Raw genomic sequence first — 15,754 nt, forward strand, 5'->3', positions numbered from 1 at the left:
CCCCAAAAAAGCCATGGGGAATTGCCTGCTATACACGGGCAATCCCTGGATGTTTTTTGTGTGTGTCTAACAGCCACAAAACATGCGAGGTGGGGACTCGAGCACCCACGATACTCTGAGCATATCCGAACACCCGATGCAAACTCGAGTGGCGAGCACTTGCACTCAACACTAACGATGTCGACCTAATGTTATCAAATTTTGTGTCCCGTCCTTGGGATCAAAATGATCAATACGAGTATACCTCTGGATAAAATCCTTGAGGGGGGCGAGTCCCAAACTGTGGTCAATTTTCAGGGGATGGGGATTTTTTAGAGGTGAAAATGTAAATATTCCTTTTTCACCCCCAAATTTCTGTGAGGCACATGTGGTGTCAACATGCTCACTGTAACCCTAGATGAATTCATTGAGTGGTGCATGGTGCCTCAAAAGTAGTTTTTGACCACATATGGCGCATCGGTGAACTGAAGAGAAATTGCACAACAAATTGTATGGCCATATTGCTCAGTTAACCTTGAGAAAATTAAAAATTTGGGGCAAAACCAACATTTTTGAGGGAATTTTTTTTTTTCATTTTCACAGTTCAACCTCAAACTTCTGTAAAGCAGCTATGGTTCAAGGGGCTCACCACACAGAAACATTTCTTGAGAGGTCTAGTTTCTAAAATGGGGTCCCTCGTGTGGGGAATCCCACTATTTAGGCACATCAGAGGCTCTCCAAACGAGACATGACATCCACTAATGATTCCAACCATTTTTGCGTTCTAAAAGTCAAATGGCACTGCATCCCTTCCGAGCGCCCAAATTGTTGTTTCTCCCCCCCCCCCCACCATACAGGGTATCTGTGTACTCAGGAGAAATGTCACTACAAATTTTAGGTTTAATTTTCTCCTTTTACCGTTGTGAAAGTAAGAAATTTGGGGCTAAAGTAAAATTTTTGTTAAAAAAAAGTTAATTTGTTCCTTACACATTCCATTCATTTCTGTGAACACCTGAAGGGTTAATAAACTTCTTGAATGTGGTTTTGAGCACCTTGAGGGGTGTAGTTTTTAGAATGGTGTCACTTTTGGGTATTTTCTGTCATATAAGCTCCCCAAAGTCACTTCAAATGGGAGGCAGTCCCTAAAAAAAATGGTTTTGCAAATTTTGTTGGAAAAATGAGAAATTGCTGATTAACTTTGAACCCTTCTAACTTCCTAATGAAAAAAAAAAACAGAACGTTTAAAAATAATGCAGATGTAAAATAGACATGTGAGAAATGTTATTTGTTAATTCTTTTGGTACAACTCTCCGATATATAAGCATAACAATTTAAAATTGCAAAATTTTCAAACTGTAAAAATGTTAGATATTTTTCATAAATATATGCAAATCATATGGAATCAAAATTTGCTACCAACATTAAGAACAATAGGTCACGGGAAAAACTATTTCAGAATCACTGGGATACGTTGTGTTCCAGAGTTATTACCACATAAAACGACACTGGTCAGATTTCTAAAATTTGGTCTGGTAATTAAGGTCAAAATTAGCTCCGTTGCTAAGGGGTTAAATAAACTAGAATAGATGCTCGGCTTTGATCTGATCTTTTGTAATTAGCCAATGAGCAGCCAGGGGGCTAGTGGGGCATCAGTGACCATTATATGGCGAGCTGCGAGTTGGTATTCAAGAGCAATACTCGCAGACATGAGGTACGTGCCTCTCATGTCAATGTACCGGGGGATCGTGGTTCGTCTACAGGAACAAGAATCTGAGAAATAAAGTGTTTATTTGAAGCTGCCAAGAGAAACCCAGATTATAAATGGAAACCTTCGGGTGGTTGGTGCCAATCATTAACTCATTCTTTTCAGCACTGTCAAGAGCGAGGAAACAAAAAAAAGCAGCAGCCAGGCCTCAAACAAGGCAACATATACAGCAACATATGCTGTAGAAAATAGAAAAGTGTAGCTTTAGCCAGACGACGCATCATGTAGGCCCAATAAGGGGTCAGACTAAACCAAACGGTTAGAAGATGAAAGTATCTGGTGAGCGCCATTCCATGAGGTGAGGAATGTGAGGAGGAAATGAAGCTTTGTTACTCCGCACCCTGCCCAGCAAGCGACACAAGCTCCCCCAGCCATGTTTAAAATGTTATTAAATTAAAGAAATAATCGAAATGTCAGTCATGAGGATCTGCAATGTGAGCCGCAGGCCTTGGGGAAAGAACAAGTAAATTGAAGCAGACATCTCCTAGATCGTAGTCAATACCACCCTGGGTGGGAGGGCTATTACATAAGGCTACACTGCTCTGAAGAGCAGCTGCAATGACCACAACTAGCTACTACCACATAGGGGGGAAAAGGGTTAATAATCCAGAGCTCCATAATTCATCAATACGGATACAGAGGGTAGCAGTAAGCACAATTATCATGCTAGGCTGCCTGCAATAACAGGCCAACTCACCCGATCCATGGAGTATTAGGTCCCATCTGACTCCAGAACTCCTGGGTGCCCGTGACTGCCCAGCGTGCCAATTACCTATTCTGCCACAACTGCTCTGCACTACATCTTGGTGAGGGGTCTGGTTCACTGTCTGAATTAATTTAGGATATGTGCACACATTGCAGATTTGCTGCGGATCCGCAGCGTTTTTTGAGGTGCAGAAACGCTGCAGATCCGCAATTGATTTACAGTACAACGTAAATCAATGAGAAAAAAAAAAAAAAGGTTGCGCACAAATCCGCAAGAAAACCGCAGCAAAAACGCACAAAAAAACGCAGGTGCGTTTTCTGCCAGGAGAGGCAGAATCCGCACCAGAAATTCCTAAGCCTAATCCGCAACGTGTGCACATAGCCTTAGAGGTCGGGTGTTCGGACTAATTTAGTTTGGTCCGTTAGAATTAAGACCCCCAGAACCAAATGCCTATATCACAGAATATGGGACCAACGATAAGAGCCAAGGATCTATCACTTAGAGGTGACATAGGCTCATCAAGTCTTGGTGAAGGGTGCAATTGTGTTGTACGTCAGAAACATACGTCAGCGATTGGCATAGACCTCTGCCATATTTGTGGCTTAAAGGCGAACAAAGTAGATTTTAATCAAAAGATCTTGGAATAATAATAAGTTCCACAATTGGATGTGTATAAATACAATGTTCCTGTGCTGAGATAATCTTATAAATGTGCCCCTGCTGTGTACTGTGTAATGGCCGTGTCTGACATGCAGGAACATGGTCTGATTAGGCAAGAAAACTTGCATAAACTACTTCATGAATCAGCCCCATATTGTAGCATTTAACACATACACTTCAGGAACATCTCATTCATACCTAGGAAGTTTTAGGAAGCTGAACAAATAAAAACACAAAATAAAAAGGAGTTTTCACCTATTGGATGAAAACACCATAAAACAAAAGAACATATCTCCCATCACGCGGTGCTCCACTCCAGTCACTGTTGACTGTGTTATCCACCAACGTCAAAGGCTGCTGCCAGTGATCGACGGTAGGGGCACTTTGGTAGATTGGCAACGTTGTAAACAAGAAGAGGCTTTGTCACATAATGTCTCTTATTGTAAGTCTTCTGTAGATTTACAGCACACAAGGTCTAAATGCTTTCAGGTTGACCAAGATGGAGAACAATTTATACTGAATTTGTGAGATAAATGGAAGGAGAGTGCGATAGACTAAGCCCTTACCCACGCGGGGTCTGAAGAGGTGGGCAATTCCCACGCAGCAGAATGAAGCCCTCATTAAAAATGAGGTGAGTAGTGAGATAGCTAGTCTATGGACCCCTCCACATGCCATGCAATGGCAGATGGCACTGAGGGCAGCTAGGTATTATGTTCTGAGATTAATAACGAGGGTCATATCTCCCCTAATTATTACATGCCAGTATCAGTGGTAGGAGGCCGGAACGGAAACCTGATAAATGAGCAGGTAGTCTGAGCCTGCAGGAAATGTAAAGTGTTCTGGCATGCTTCTCCCCCAGCAACAGATGTCTGCTCTGCGATAAGAGACCTCTCTGCTTCACTGTAAGCCCATTAATCAGTCTGGTCAGGAGCGCACTGCGCAGGGGAGCCTGGAATCAGTCTGGTCAGGAGCGCACTGCGCAGGGGAGCCTGGAGCTACAGTCCCTCTAATATCTACTGCCCAAAGATACCAAAGCCATACCTCCTGGCAAACCTCCCACGCACAGGCTGGCTGCCCATTGTACTATTCTTCTTTACCTCTATGGGCGTTAAAAGAAAACCACACACAAGGAATACATGTGTCTACATGTGTGAGGACTGTGCGCCCCGCCATCACCCCACCCTTGACACTAACACATAAAGGTGACCTTGCAGGCCGAGCAAGTTCCTTAGAGAATGCAGTCATTCTAGTTACACCGCGGCACAGGAACCATTATATAAGCAGAGGCAGCCAGACCACAAGTCAACTCTACCGACCACAACCGCTTATCTATAGGGCCTACAATAGCAATATTGTCACCTACAAGACACAAAATGGAACGTCTGGATTACAAAGATGTTGAGTAGGATTTGGCTCGTCTCCCGTCAGGACTGTTTTAGTAAATAATTGTATTCTCCATGATCTAACCATTCTGGATTATCTTTTCTTTTAACTATGATGTGCCGTTACCGTTATTCCTCCTAGAAATATAGGAACAAATTGATAACTAGATGATACGTCCATATATACCGGTAGGCCTGACACTACCCAATCAGTGCTGCCTGTCACACACTCCACTTTGCCTAGGAAGACATTGCCACCCAGTTGTCAAGTTATTCAAATATCAAAAGGAATGGCACAGCGCTGTAATAACATGCTTGAGTCTAGCAAGTTACACTTTAGGGCATACAAGCATTAACTAAGGCTATGTTCACACAGATTTTTGCTTCATTGAAAAAAAAACATGAGTTTTTTTTCAAGAGGAAACAGCTTGAGGAAACACCTTTTTGGGGGCTTTCAGAGGGGTTTTTCCTTTTCTGAAACCGTTTTGAAAGACTTTCTGGAAACACTCTACAGCCTTGGGATTGGACAGTACCCAATCTGCTGAGGTTTAATTCAGGACTTATTTCAGAGAAGGTGACATACTCCACCCACCAATCAGGTGTTTTTTGAAACTTTTTCAATAAAAATAAAAAAATATCGCCAAAGTAGTCCTTAAAAAGGAGTCTGTCAGGTGATTCCTTTTAACCGGCTGAAACACCATTTTTTTTGTAGCCACCGATTTCAGCTTTGATTGCGAGTGTGCACGAGTGACCAAAGGCCTTGAGAAGTTTCAGTAGCCCAAGGCACCATTCTCCAGCTGTCACTTTACTATGGTTGAAAGGTAAAAAATAAGAAAAACTCCCTAACAATCTATTCCAAAATTACGCATGCAGTGATATATCCACAGAAAAATAAGTGGCAGATGATTCCAGTGCCATAGATATTGTTCAACTTGAGCCAAGGATTGACCTCAATGTGCTGGTTAGGATAAGATATGGACGCACAAGATAGAGCTGTCAAGTTGTCACAGGACAGACAAGTCCCATCACAATCTAGCCACCGATGGGTCATATGGTCGGAAATACCATTCTGTCAAGTAGTAGATACAGTACGAAACAGAAAGGCTTAAGAGCAGAATTTTACAGTCATACACTCCCGGGGAAGAATTCTGCAAATGATGGGAAAATGGAAGCATTATTTGCAAAACATCTTGATTAATCCAAAGTATGAGTATTCACACACACAGTAATACACACTAAACCATTAATAACCAAGGAGTGAATCTGAGGAATGTTCCGCCATGCGAAATGCACTTGAGGACTCAAATCATCAAGATCCGCTGCAGGCAGCTCTCATCATTGGCCGGCCAATGACGTCTCAGATATGCTCGATGGGCCACACATGCTGCTCACATGTAGCAAGAGCATCATGTGGCCTGGTGTTTTGGGACACGGCGGGGAAATGACAGTACCATTATTTCTAGCACCAAATTAATATAAAGCTGAGGTGCACTGACCTCATCGCGCCCACTGCTGCACGACATAGAAGAGGAGAGGGACGGGGAGCTAAATTAGGCGAGTAAGCTTTTTTTCTTTTTTACTATGTATGGGGGGCTGTGGTGGTGACCATACTATATACACTGCTTAAAAAAAATAAAGGGAACACTTAAACAACAGAATATAACTCCAAGTAAATCAAACTTCTGTGAAATCAAACTGTCCACTTAGAAGCAACACTGATTGACAATCAATTTCACATGCTGTTGTGCAAATGGAATAGACAACAGATGGAAATTATTGGCAATTATCAAGACACACTCAATAAAAGGAGTGGTTCTGCAGGTGGGGACCACAGACCACATCTCAGTACCAATGCTTTTTGGCTGATGTTTTGGTTACTTTGAAAGTTGGTTATGCTTTCACACTCATGGATGGTAGCATGAGATGGAGTCTACAACCCACACAAGTGGCTCAGGCAGTGCAGCTCATTCAGGATGGCACATCAATGCGAGCTGTGGCAAGGTTTGCTGTGCCTGTCAGCGTAGTCTCAAGAGGATGGAGGCGCTACCAGGAGACAGGCCAGTACACCAGGAGACGTGGAGGGGGCCATAAGAGGACAACAACAGAACAGCAGGACCGCTACCTCAGCCTTTGTGTAAGGATGAACAGGAGGAGCACTGCCAGAGCCCTGCAAAATGACCTCCAGCAGGCCACAAATGTGCATGTGTCTGCACAAACAGTTAGAAACAGACTCCATTAGGATGGTCTGAGTGCCCGACGTCCACAGATGGGGGGTTGTGCTCAGAGCCCAACACCGTGTGCAGGACGATTGGCATTTGCCACAGAAAACCAGGATTGGCAAATTCACCACTGGTGCCCTGTGCTCTTCACAGATGAAAGCAGGTTCACACTGAGCACATGTGACAGACATGACAGAGTCTGGAGACGCCGTGGGGAGCGATCTGCTGCCTGCAACATCCTTCAGCATGACAGGTTTGGCAGTGGGTCAGTAATGGTGTGGGGTGGCATTTCTTTGGAGGGCCACACAGCCCTCCATGTGCTCACCAGAGGTAGCCTGACTGCCATTAGGTACTGAGATGAGATCCTCAGACCCCTTGTGAGACCATATGCTGGTGCGGTTGGCCCTGGGTTCCTCCTAATGCAGGACAATGCCAGACCTCATGTGGATGGAGTGTGTCAACATCCCTGCAAGATGAAGGCATTGAAGCTATGGACTGGCCCGCCCGTTGCCCAGACCTGAATCCGATTGAACACATCTGTGTCATCATGTCTCGCACCATTCACCAACGTCACGTTGCACCACAGACTGTCCAGGAGTTGGCGGATGCTTTAGTCCAGGTCTGGGAGGAGATCCCTCAGGAGACCATCGCCGCCTCATCAGGAGCATGCCCAGGCATTGCAGGGAGATCAGACAGGCATGTGGAGGCCACACACACTACTGAGCATCATTTCCTTGTTTTGAGGCATTTCCACTGAAGTTGGATCAGCCTGTAACTTCATTTTCCACTTTGATTTTGAGCATCATTCCAACTCCAGACTTCCGTGGGATATTAGTTGTGATTTACCTTGATAATTTTTAGGTTTTACTGTTCTCAACACATTCCACTATGTAATGAATAAAGATTTACAACTGGAATATTTAATTCAGTGATATCTAGGAAGTGGGATTTTAGTGTTCCCTTTATTTTTTTGAGCAGTGTATATTGGCAGCTTTCTGTGGTTTCTTATGGGTGCCTGTAGTGACTATCATGGTGTGCATGAGGACAGTGTGAGGAGTGGTTACAGTTTAAAGAGGGCAGCGTGGTGGGCAATTTGAGGGCATAGTGTGAATAGGGGGCACAGTATGGATATGGAGGGGACAGCGTGAAATGTGAGTACAATATGGAGAAGAGTTAGCATGGCAAGGTGACAGTGTGGAGATAAAGAAAGTGTTATTAAAAATTAGAGAAGATACAGCTATTGTATAGGCTGTGGTTTATAAGGGCAGATGGAGAGGCGGCTATAGCTGATAATGGTAGGCAGAGTGGAGGTCATAGTCTTATTTAGAGTACAGTACGGATGGACTTTATGCAGAGCATTTTAACAATACTTATTTTTAAGGGCACCGTGTTGGGATATGCTGCAAAAGATCAGAGAAGAGGGAGGTCTACAAAGACGAGCTGTGGACGTGAAAAGCCCTAATGGCATATACACAAGATGGAGATGAAAAGAAAAACAACTCCAGAGAAGAGGTCTTCTATAAGGTTAACTGGATGTAAATGTTTATTTATTTGTGATACTGACCATCTCATCAGTACTGTAGTTCTTGCATGGTCCGCAGTCTAATGATGGATGTTAACTCCCAGTATCTCATTACCATTGTTAAGGACATACTGGGAGTGTAGGTACAAGCAATACAATTGTTTATGGTGCTGACTTGACATTAAAATTGATTGCTGTACTAAGCGTGGTTCTTGTATTAAAGTACTTTTGGTTCTGTTGACACAGTCATGTACTGATAGTGGGTCTGGTGACCTATATTCATGTGCTATTGATCGTTCTGGTGCTCTAATTATGTACCGATTATGGTTCTGGTGATGAATATATTACCAGAATCATCAGCACTACATGTAAACAGCACCAGTACCGGAATATGTCATCAGAACCACTATCAGTACATGAATACATCACCAGAACTACCATCAGTTTTGTGCAAGCTGTATTTGTTGCATGACGGATGCAAAAACCTTCAGACTTAGCACTTTATCTAGAATGGGGGCTGTTTATTTTCCATTATGGTATCTGTCAAATGCTGAACACCTTAATTGAAACCAAAACGTCCCCATTATAGTTATGCTATATTAGTTTCCTTCCTTTGATTTGATAAAATATAGGACGTCAGGGATGAATATCACTATTTTTTCCCCTGTATTGTGTAAATGGTCCACCAAAAATGGTTGATTCTGTATGCAACTTTGAAATTGCACTCCCCGTTAAGTCACCTCCCTAAAGTAAACTACTATTTCTATTTTTGCTCATATTGTTTTGTGAAAAAGTTAACATTTCTAGTGGAAGTGGTCATCAGAGCTTGTTACCCAACACATCGGAGAGGGGGTTGCGGGCATTAAGGGTCCTGCTACCTTATCCTCTGACCCATTCTTTAGCTTCGGGTTGGGGAGGGCATTTGCCTCATCTACCTAGGGCACTAAAATACCCAAGCTGGCAGCAATAGATCTTGATGAATTTGGTGCCCAACTGCATTCAGCGAGGCATAAAATTCCTCAAAAACCACCATCAATTTACTATCTATTTTCATTCAGATATTGACTGCAAATTGCACAATTTCTTTTACACTGAACTCTGTGGTTTTTCATTTTTTTAAATTGTTGATCTGCATTGATATAAGTAACAAAATAAAATAAAAAATAAATAATCAGCTGTAAGACCGATCCTTTACTGATCATTCTGCAGAACAACTCAGAAGACAAGTGCACTGTAAATCTGCAGAGCCTTCTGTAATTCCCAGTACTCTGCAGAACGTTTGTCACAAAGGAATACCAAGATTTTTTACCTCATTCATGATACCCTAAATGATAAAAAAAAAAAAAATTGCGACATGTCGAGCATATGCTTCCTTGTATTCCAACGAGAAGAGAGACATTCAGTACAGTAGTCTAAGATCGTCAGGTCCCAAGTATTTGAGGGGTTGTTCAAGAAACCTGGAGAATATTACAAGAAGCTGGGGAAGGACATGCAGAAAGAGTGAAAGAATTGAATGGCACTGTTAGATTGATCGCACGAATGAAATCACCTGTTATCCCCGATCCTCAAACCGATAGACATTAAGATCGATCTCGAAGCCATGCCAAAAAGTCAGCTACCAGCAGCAAGTGTGTGCCCAGCTCCCGGGATCTGGTGTCTCCGCAGTAACATTTACTCTGGATGGAGCCTACGTCTGTGGAATGTACGGCTTTTTACAGCGTTCATAGGAATGTGTGAGTGCAGAAGGCGAAGCGCTTTACCCTACATTTCTAATGCCTAAGCTCCTCTTTATCATGGACGCAAAGCGTGACATAAAATCACTGCTCTAGGCAAATCTTTCCAGAACGAGAAATTCAGTTTACAATTTAAGCTACAATGGAAATGACACAGATACACGAAAATCACCCATCTGGGGCCTTAAGATGCAAAGCCATCAAGAACAATCATGTGAACGCAGTTTACCAGGAGCCCCGAGCAACGCAGCGCGGCCGACCAGAGCAGGGCGACGCGGCCGACCAGAGCAGGGCGACGCGGCCGACCAGAGCAGGGCGACGCGGCCGACCAGAGCAGGGCGACGCGGCCGACCAGAGCAGGGCGACGCGGCCGACCAGAGCAGGGCGACGCGGCCGACCAGAGCAGGGCGACGCGGCCGACCAGAGCAGGGCGACGCGGCCGACCAGAGCAGGGCGACGCGGCCGACCAGAGCAGGGCGACGCGGCCGACCAGAGCAGGGCGACGCGGCCGACCAGAGCAACGCAGCACCCATCATCATTAACTGGAAAGTGAAATGAGCATTATTTCTAATTTCATGGACAATGACCCGCATCCACATGTAAAGCAGTGATCCCCAGCCAGGGGCTCGCACCCTACATGCCGTCCTCAGGCACTTCTATTGTGGCTGTGAGGGCTTGTTCATACATGACATTTTCCATGGGTTTAAGAGAGTTTCCATGTGGACAAATACCCCAACTTACAGTAATAGCAAAATAAATGAGATTTCTAAAGTCTTTCACAATGGACATTATATTTTGCGGCACGTCACTTTTTTAGTGGAAGCAGTTTCTAGGGAAGCTTTATGAGTGGCCTATGGATCTTGAGGGTACGTGTCCACTTTCAGGAAACGCTGCGTGTTTGACGCAGATGTTACAGCATAGTGGAGGGGATTTTATCAAATCCCGTCTACCACGCACCCGGCGGCCCTGCGATTACGGACATGCTGCGCGTCTTTTTAGATCGCAGCATGTCCGTGTACCTTGCGGCGCCGCTGCGCCGCCGCAGGGTATATCACAGGGCACTATGTGTGGGGTGCGATGATGCCGGATGTGTGCAATGAACACATCCGGCATCATGGCGTCACAGAAGGGGACGGAGTTGAGGGCGGAGCGGGTTTGCCGCTCCGTCCAAACCGCCGGCCATCCTGAAAGTGGACACATACCCTAACAGCTCGGAAATAAGATATCAGATCGCAGATATCACTTTATTCAAATTTTTATGGCCTGCATGCCGGTTTATTGCCAGCTTTGAAGAAAGCTAGCCAAACATTAGGTATGAAAGCTTCACACCATGGCACAATGGCACTTTTGGAGCCAATTGGAACAATCCAGACACCTGTCTGACAAGACCTGGTACAAGATTCAGGGTCGTTGGCACCGGCTGCTGGACTAAATAAACATTATAAAGAGATTACAGGAGCCCAACCCCGATTATACTGATTCTTGTAACTCAGCCACAGGGCATTGTTATTTTATATCTGTTGCCTAATCCCATGAAACAAGGGCTTGTACCGACCACAGTACAAGGAGGTGACAGAGGAGCCATTGTTGTCATCGGCGGCTAGAAAGTAAAGTACATCTGTATGGAGCTCGCGTACAGCACGAACAATGTAGAACATGTGAATCTCTTGTTAAAAGGGTCCAACGCAGACATAGTCTGTAGTGCAGCCTCTCATTGGCTTCCTAACGCCTATAAAAACTTAAGAGGAGAATCTGTAAACTTAAATATCCCTCCCGAGTCAGCTGGCCCTGATCTAAGGAGCTGTCTGCACTGAAGGGCTGATTGTGGTTCAGGACAGTCCATCAATGCTCAATCTCTAGAGAACCTCCTTACACAGAATCTGTCAGCAGGAGGACCACATGAGGTAGGGGTTAAAAAAAAACAAACAGATTTCAATGATGTGTCACTTATAAGGCTGTGTGCTGCTTACTTACAATGAAGGTTTTATCACCTGGTGGTTATCCTAGTCTGGACCACAGCAGGGCGTGCATGCTAGTCCAACTCCGCCCCCTCCCGTGATAAGAAGCTCACTGTCTATAGCTATGTACATATGGAGCCTGGTGTGGGCAGGGGGAGCTTTCCCAGCTTTGCTAATTCTAAGACTGTGTCAGAACCCAGTAAAGTGATACCTTGTTGGATTCAGGGTGTCTTTGCCTATATCAGGCTGCTCTCAGATGAAGTAGCAAAAACCTGCTGACAGATTCCCTTCAAGGAAAACTTTCGCTCCCCCAATATGTCTAGTTTAGTACCGGTATTCCCCATAATAGAACATTCCTGGAGAATATTTCCTTGATACTATGTTGTGCTGTTCCTCCTAAAAATATATGAAGAAATAACTGGGCGTTACTATTTTCCTCAAAGGAGTGAATTGCAGATTTGGTCGTAAGTCTGCAATAAATCTGAATGTGCCACCTGTGAATTTGGATGTGGATTTTACCCTACTACATTACCAAGCATTGTAATCTGCAAGTCCTGAAATGGGGTAGACAGCCATAACGTAGACATTCTGAGTACAGACGGCCGTGGGCGTCCTGACCCGAACTCGACAGCCTCATAGGTATACGTTCAAGAGACCCCCAGCCGTGCACAACTCCACAATCTGCTTAAAGGGTGAATTGACAGATTTGTGTGAGGCCTTCTGCAGTTTCACGCATGAGAGCAGCGAGGTTCTGCAGCAGGTCCATGGAATTCTGCACAACATTCAGACACTGACCTGCCATCTATCATAAAGTAGTGCCCACATCTTCGCCACCTAATGGGGAGTGTACGGGGTCACAGACCAGAGATCTGCTGCGCAGAGGGTCCCACACCCACCACCAGTGCTGAGCACAGCAGGGGGGAGATTAGCGCCCATGGGCACAATAGGCAGCAGAGTTCAAACAGCTGGCGGGCACAGACACCCTGACATCCCCTGTGCATTAACCCTTCACAGTCATTATAAACTCCAAGCACAAAGTGTCCTCATACTCTCTGGATGGCCATAGGTAGCCAGTCAGACAAATCTGGAAGCCAGGGAAAGTCTAGGTGCAGCGGCAACCCAGAGTCCTGCCAGGGGCCATGTCTGTAGGATTTGCCCCTCCAAGCTCAATGCCAAGGAGCCCCCTGTAGGGCAGCCCGCCATGGGAACGGCTGGCCCGCTTCTCTATTACGCATTTTCTCATCTCCCCCCCATGGACGACCTATTAGGATAGACACTTGGCCACTGTGATTAATGGTTGCCCATTCATCTGACTGGTGCCTGGCAAACATGGCTCTGTAGGGTTTCTGCTGGCATATCTCTCGCTCGCGAAGAAAACCCAGGCCGCCAACAGTGCCAAATATACACTACAGCCCACCAGAGTGCCCGCTGCCAGCATGTCAGTCTCATTGACACCTATGGGGAGAAAGAAGCGGTGCCCAGAGGCTCACCATGCCAAGAAAGGTGCCCTGTGGCTCAGCACCAGCCTGTGTGCAATGACAGCCGTGGAACCTGCGTGCCCACACTGCACCCACTGTGCCCAGGACACAGCACCGAGTGCACAACTTGCGCCGGTGATGGAAACTTTCCACTGCTGGTGCCCAGCTGATCGCAGTGACTGGCACCCGTGCCCACGTACTCACATTTGCCCGCTCTACATCAGTGGCGGCCATGCTGGCTGTTCCCGGCGTCTCCCGAGCTCAGGTCGTCTGATTGATGCAATCCCAGCTCTCAATGGGATCCAATATGGCCACTGCACTTCCTGGAAACTCCCCTCTGCATTACAGACGGCTGTCACCTCCCCCGGGCCGCACACCAGCCGGGAGTCAGGCCGCCTGCTGCCCGCACAGCCGAGCCGAGCACAGCCTGGCGGGGCCCAGCACCGCCCTCTCTCCGCAAGGCATGCTGGCCCTTGTAGTCCCCGCAGAGGGCTGATACTGGGAGCCGGCGGTCGTGCACAGCACAGACTATGGTGGCAGGAATGCAATGCTGTCTGCATATATACATACATACTATGGACATATATAGCAGTAGGACTGCGAAACTATGTGGGACGCTACTATGGCGCCCTCTGTTGTACGACTGATGACATGATAGCTAAAAATAATCTCTACTTGTGGTGGTATACCACCCTCTATACACATGGGGTACACTTCACCCTGTACACATGGGGTACACCTCACCCTGTACACATGGGGTACCGTACACGACACCCTGTACACATGAGGTACACCACACCCTGTACACATGGGGTACCGTACACCACACCCTGTACACATGAGGTACACTTCACCCTCTATACACATGGGGTACACCACACCCTGTACACATGGGGTACCGTACACCACACCCTGTACACATGGGGTACACTTCACCCTCTATACACATGGGGTACACTTCACCCTGTACACATGGGGTTCCGTACACCACACCCTGTACACCACACCCTGTACACATGGGGTACCGTACACCACACCCTGTACACATGGGGTACACTTCACCCTCTATACACATGGGGTACACTTCACCCTGTACACATGGGGTACCGTACACCACACCCTGTACACCACACCCTGTACACATGGGGTACCGTACACCACACCCTGTACACATGGGGTACACTTCACCCTCTATACACATGGGGTACACTTCACCCTGTACACATGGGGTACACCTCACCCTGTACACATGGGGTACCGTACACCACACCCTGTACACATGGGGTACACTTCACCCTCTATACACATGGGGTACACCACACCCTGTACACATGGGGTACCGTACACCACACCCTGTACACATGGGGTACACTTCACCCTCTATACACATGGGGTACACTTCACCCTGTACACGTGGGGTACCGTACACCACACCCTGTACACATGGGGTACACTTCACCCTCTATACACATGGGGTACACCACACCCTGTACACATAGGGTACCGTACACCATACCTCCCAACTTTCGAGGAAGGGAAAGAGGGACAAAGTCAGCTGCGCGCATAGCGCGCCGCGGCAAATTTTAGGCCACACCACTGACCACACCCATTTCACAACTAGCCACGCCCAACCACACCCATTTAGCACTTCTGATCACAATGTTTCGTAAACAATAATTATAAACAAAAAAAATATGGCCACACACGACGCTCCATAGTGTACAATGGCCACACACGACGCTTCATACTGTATAATGGCCACACACGACGCTCCATAGTGTACAATGGCCACACACGACGCTCCATACTGTACAATGGCCACACACGACGCTCCATAGTGTACAATGGCCACACACGACGCTCCATACTGTATAATGGCCACACACGACGCTCCATAGTGTACAATGGCCACACACGACGCTCCATAGTGTACAATGGCCACACACGACGCTCCATACTGTAAAATGGCCACACACGACGCTCTATACTGTACAATGGCCACACACGACGCTCCATAGTGTACAATGGCCACACACGACGCTCCATACTGTACAATGGCCACACACGATGCTCCATACTGTACAATGGCCACACACGACGCTCCATACTGTACAATGGCCACACACGACACTCGATACCCTATAATGGCCACACACGACGCTCCATACCGTACAATGGCCACACACGACGCTCCATAGTGTACAATGGCCACACACGACGCTCCATACTGTACAATGGCCACACACGACGCTCCATAGTGTACAATGGCCACACACGACGCTCCATAGTGTACAATGGCCACACACGACGCTCCATACTGTATAATGGCCACACACGACGCTCCATACTGTA

General features: G+C 46.4%; 1 protein-coding gene across 2 annotated transcripts in view; it reads right to left on the reverse strand.

Moving 5' to 3' along the window:
- Positions 1 to 13,800, reverse strand: part of SEPTIN8 (septin 8) — a 65,547-nt gene extending 51,747 nt beyond the window's left edge. The window contains exon 1 of one of the 2 annotated variants that reach the window (XM_077265871.1): positions 13,607 to 13,800. In XM_077265871.1, coding sequence (XP_077121986.1) covers positions 13,607 to 13,636 — 30 coding nt within the window. In that variant the 5' untranslated portion in view covers positions 13,637 to 13,800. The remainder of the gene's footprint in view (positions 1 to 13,606) is intronic. The other variant, XM_077265872.1, reaches the window with a different exon arrangement.
- Positions 13,801 to 15,754: the final 1,954 nt, after the last annotated feature.

The sequence above is a fragment of the Ranitomeya variabilis genome, chromosome 5, assembly GCF_051348905.1.
Source record: "Ranitomeya variabilis isolate aRanVar5 chromosome 5, aRanVar5.hap1, whole genome shotgun sequence".
Classification (NCBI taxonomy): Eukaryota; Metazoa; Chordata; class Amphibia; order Anura; family Dendrobatidae; genus Ranitomeya; species Ranitomeya variabilis.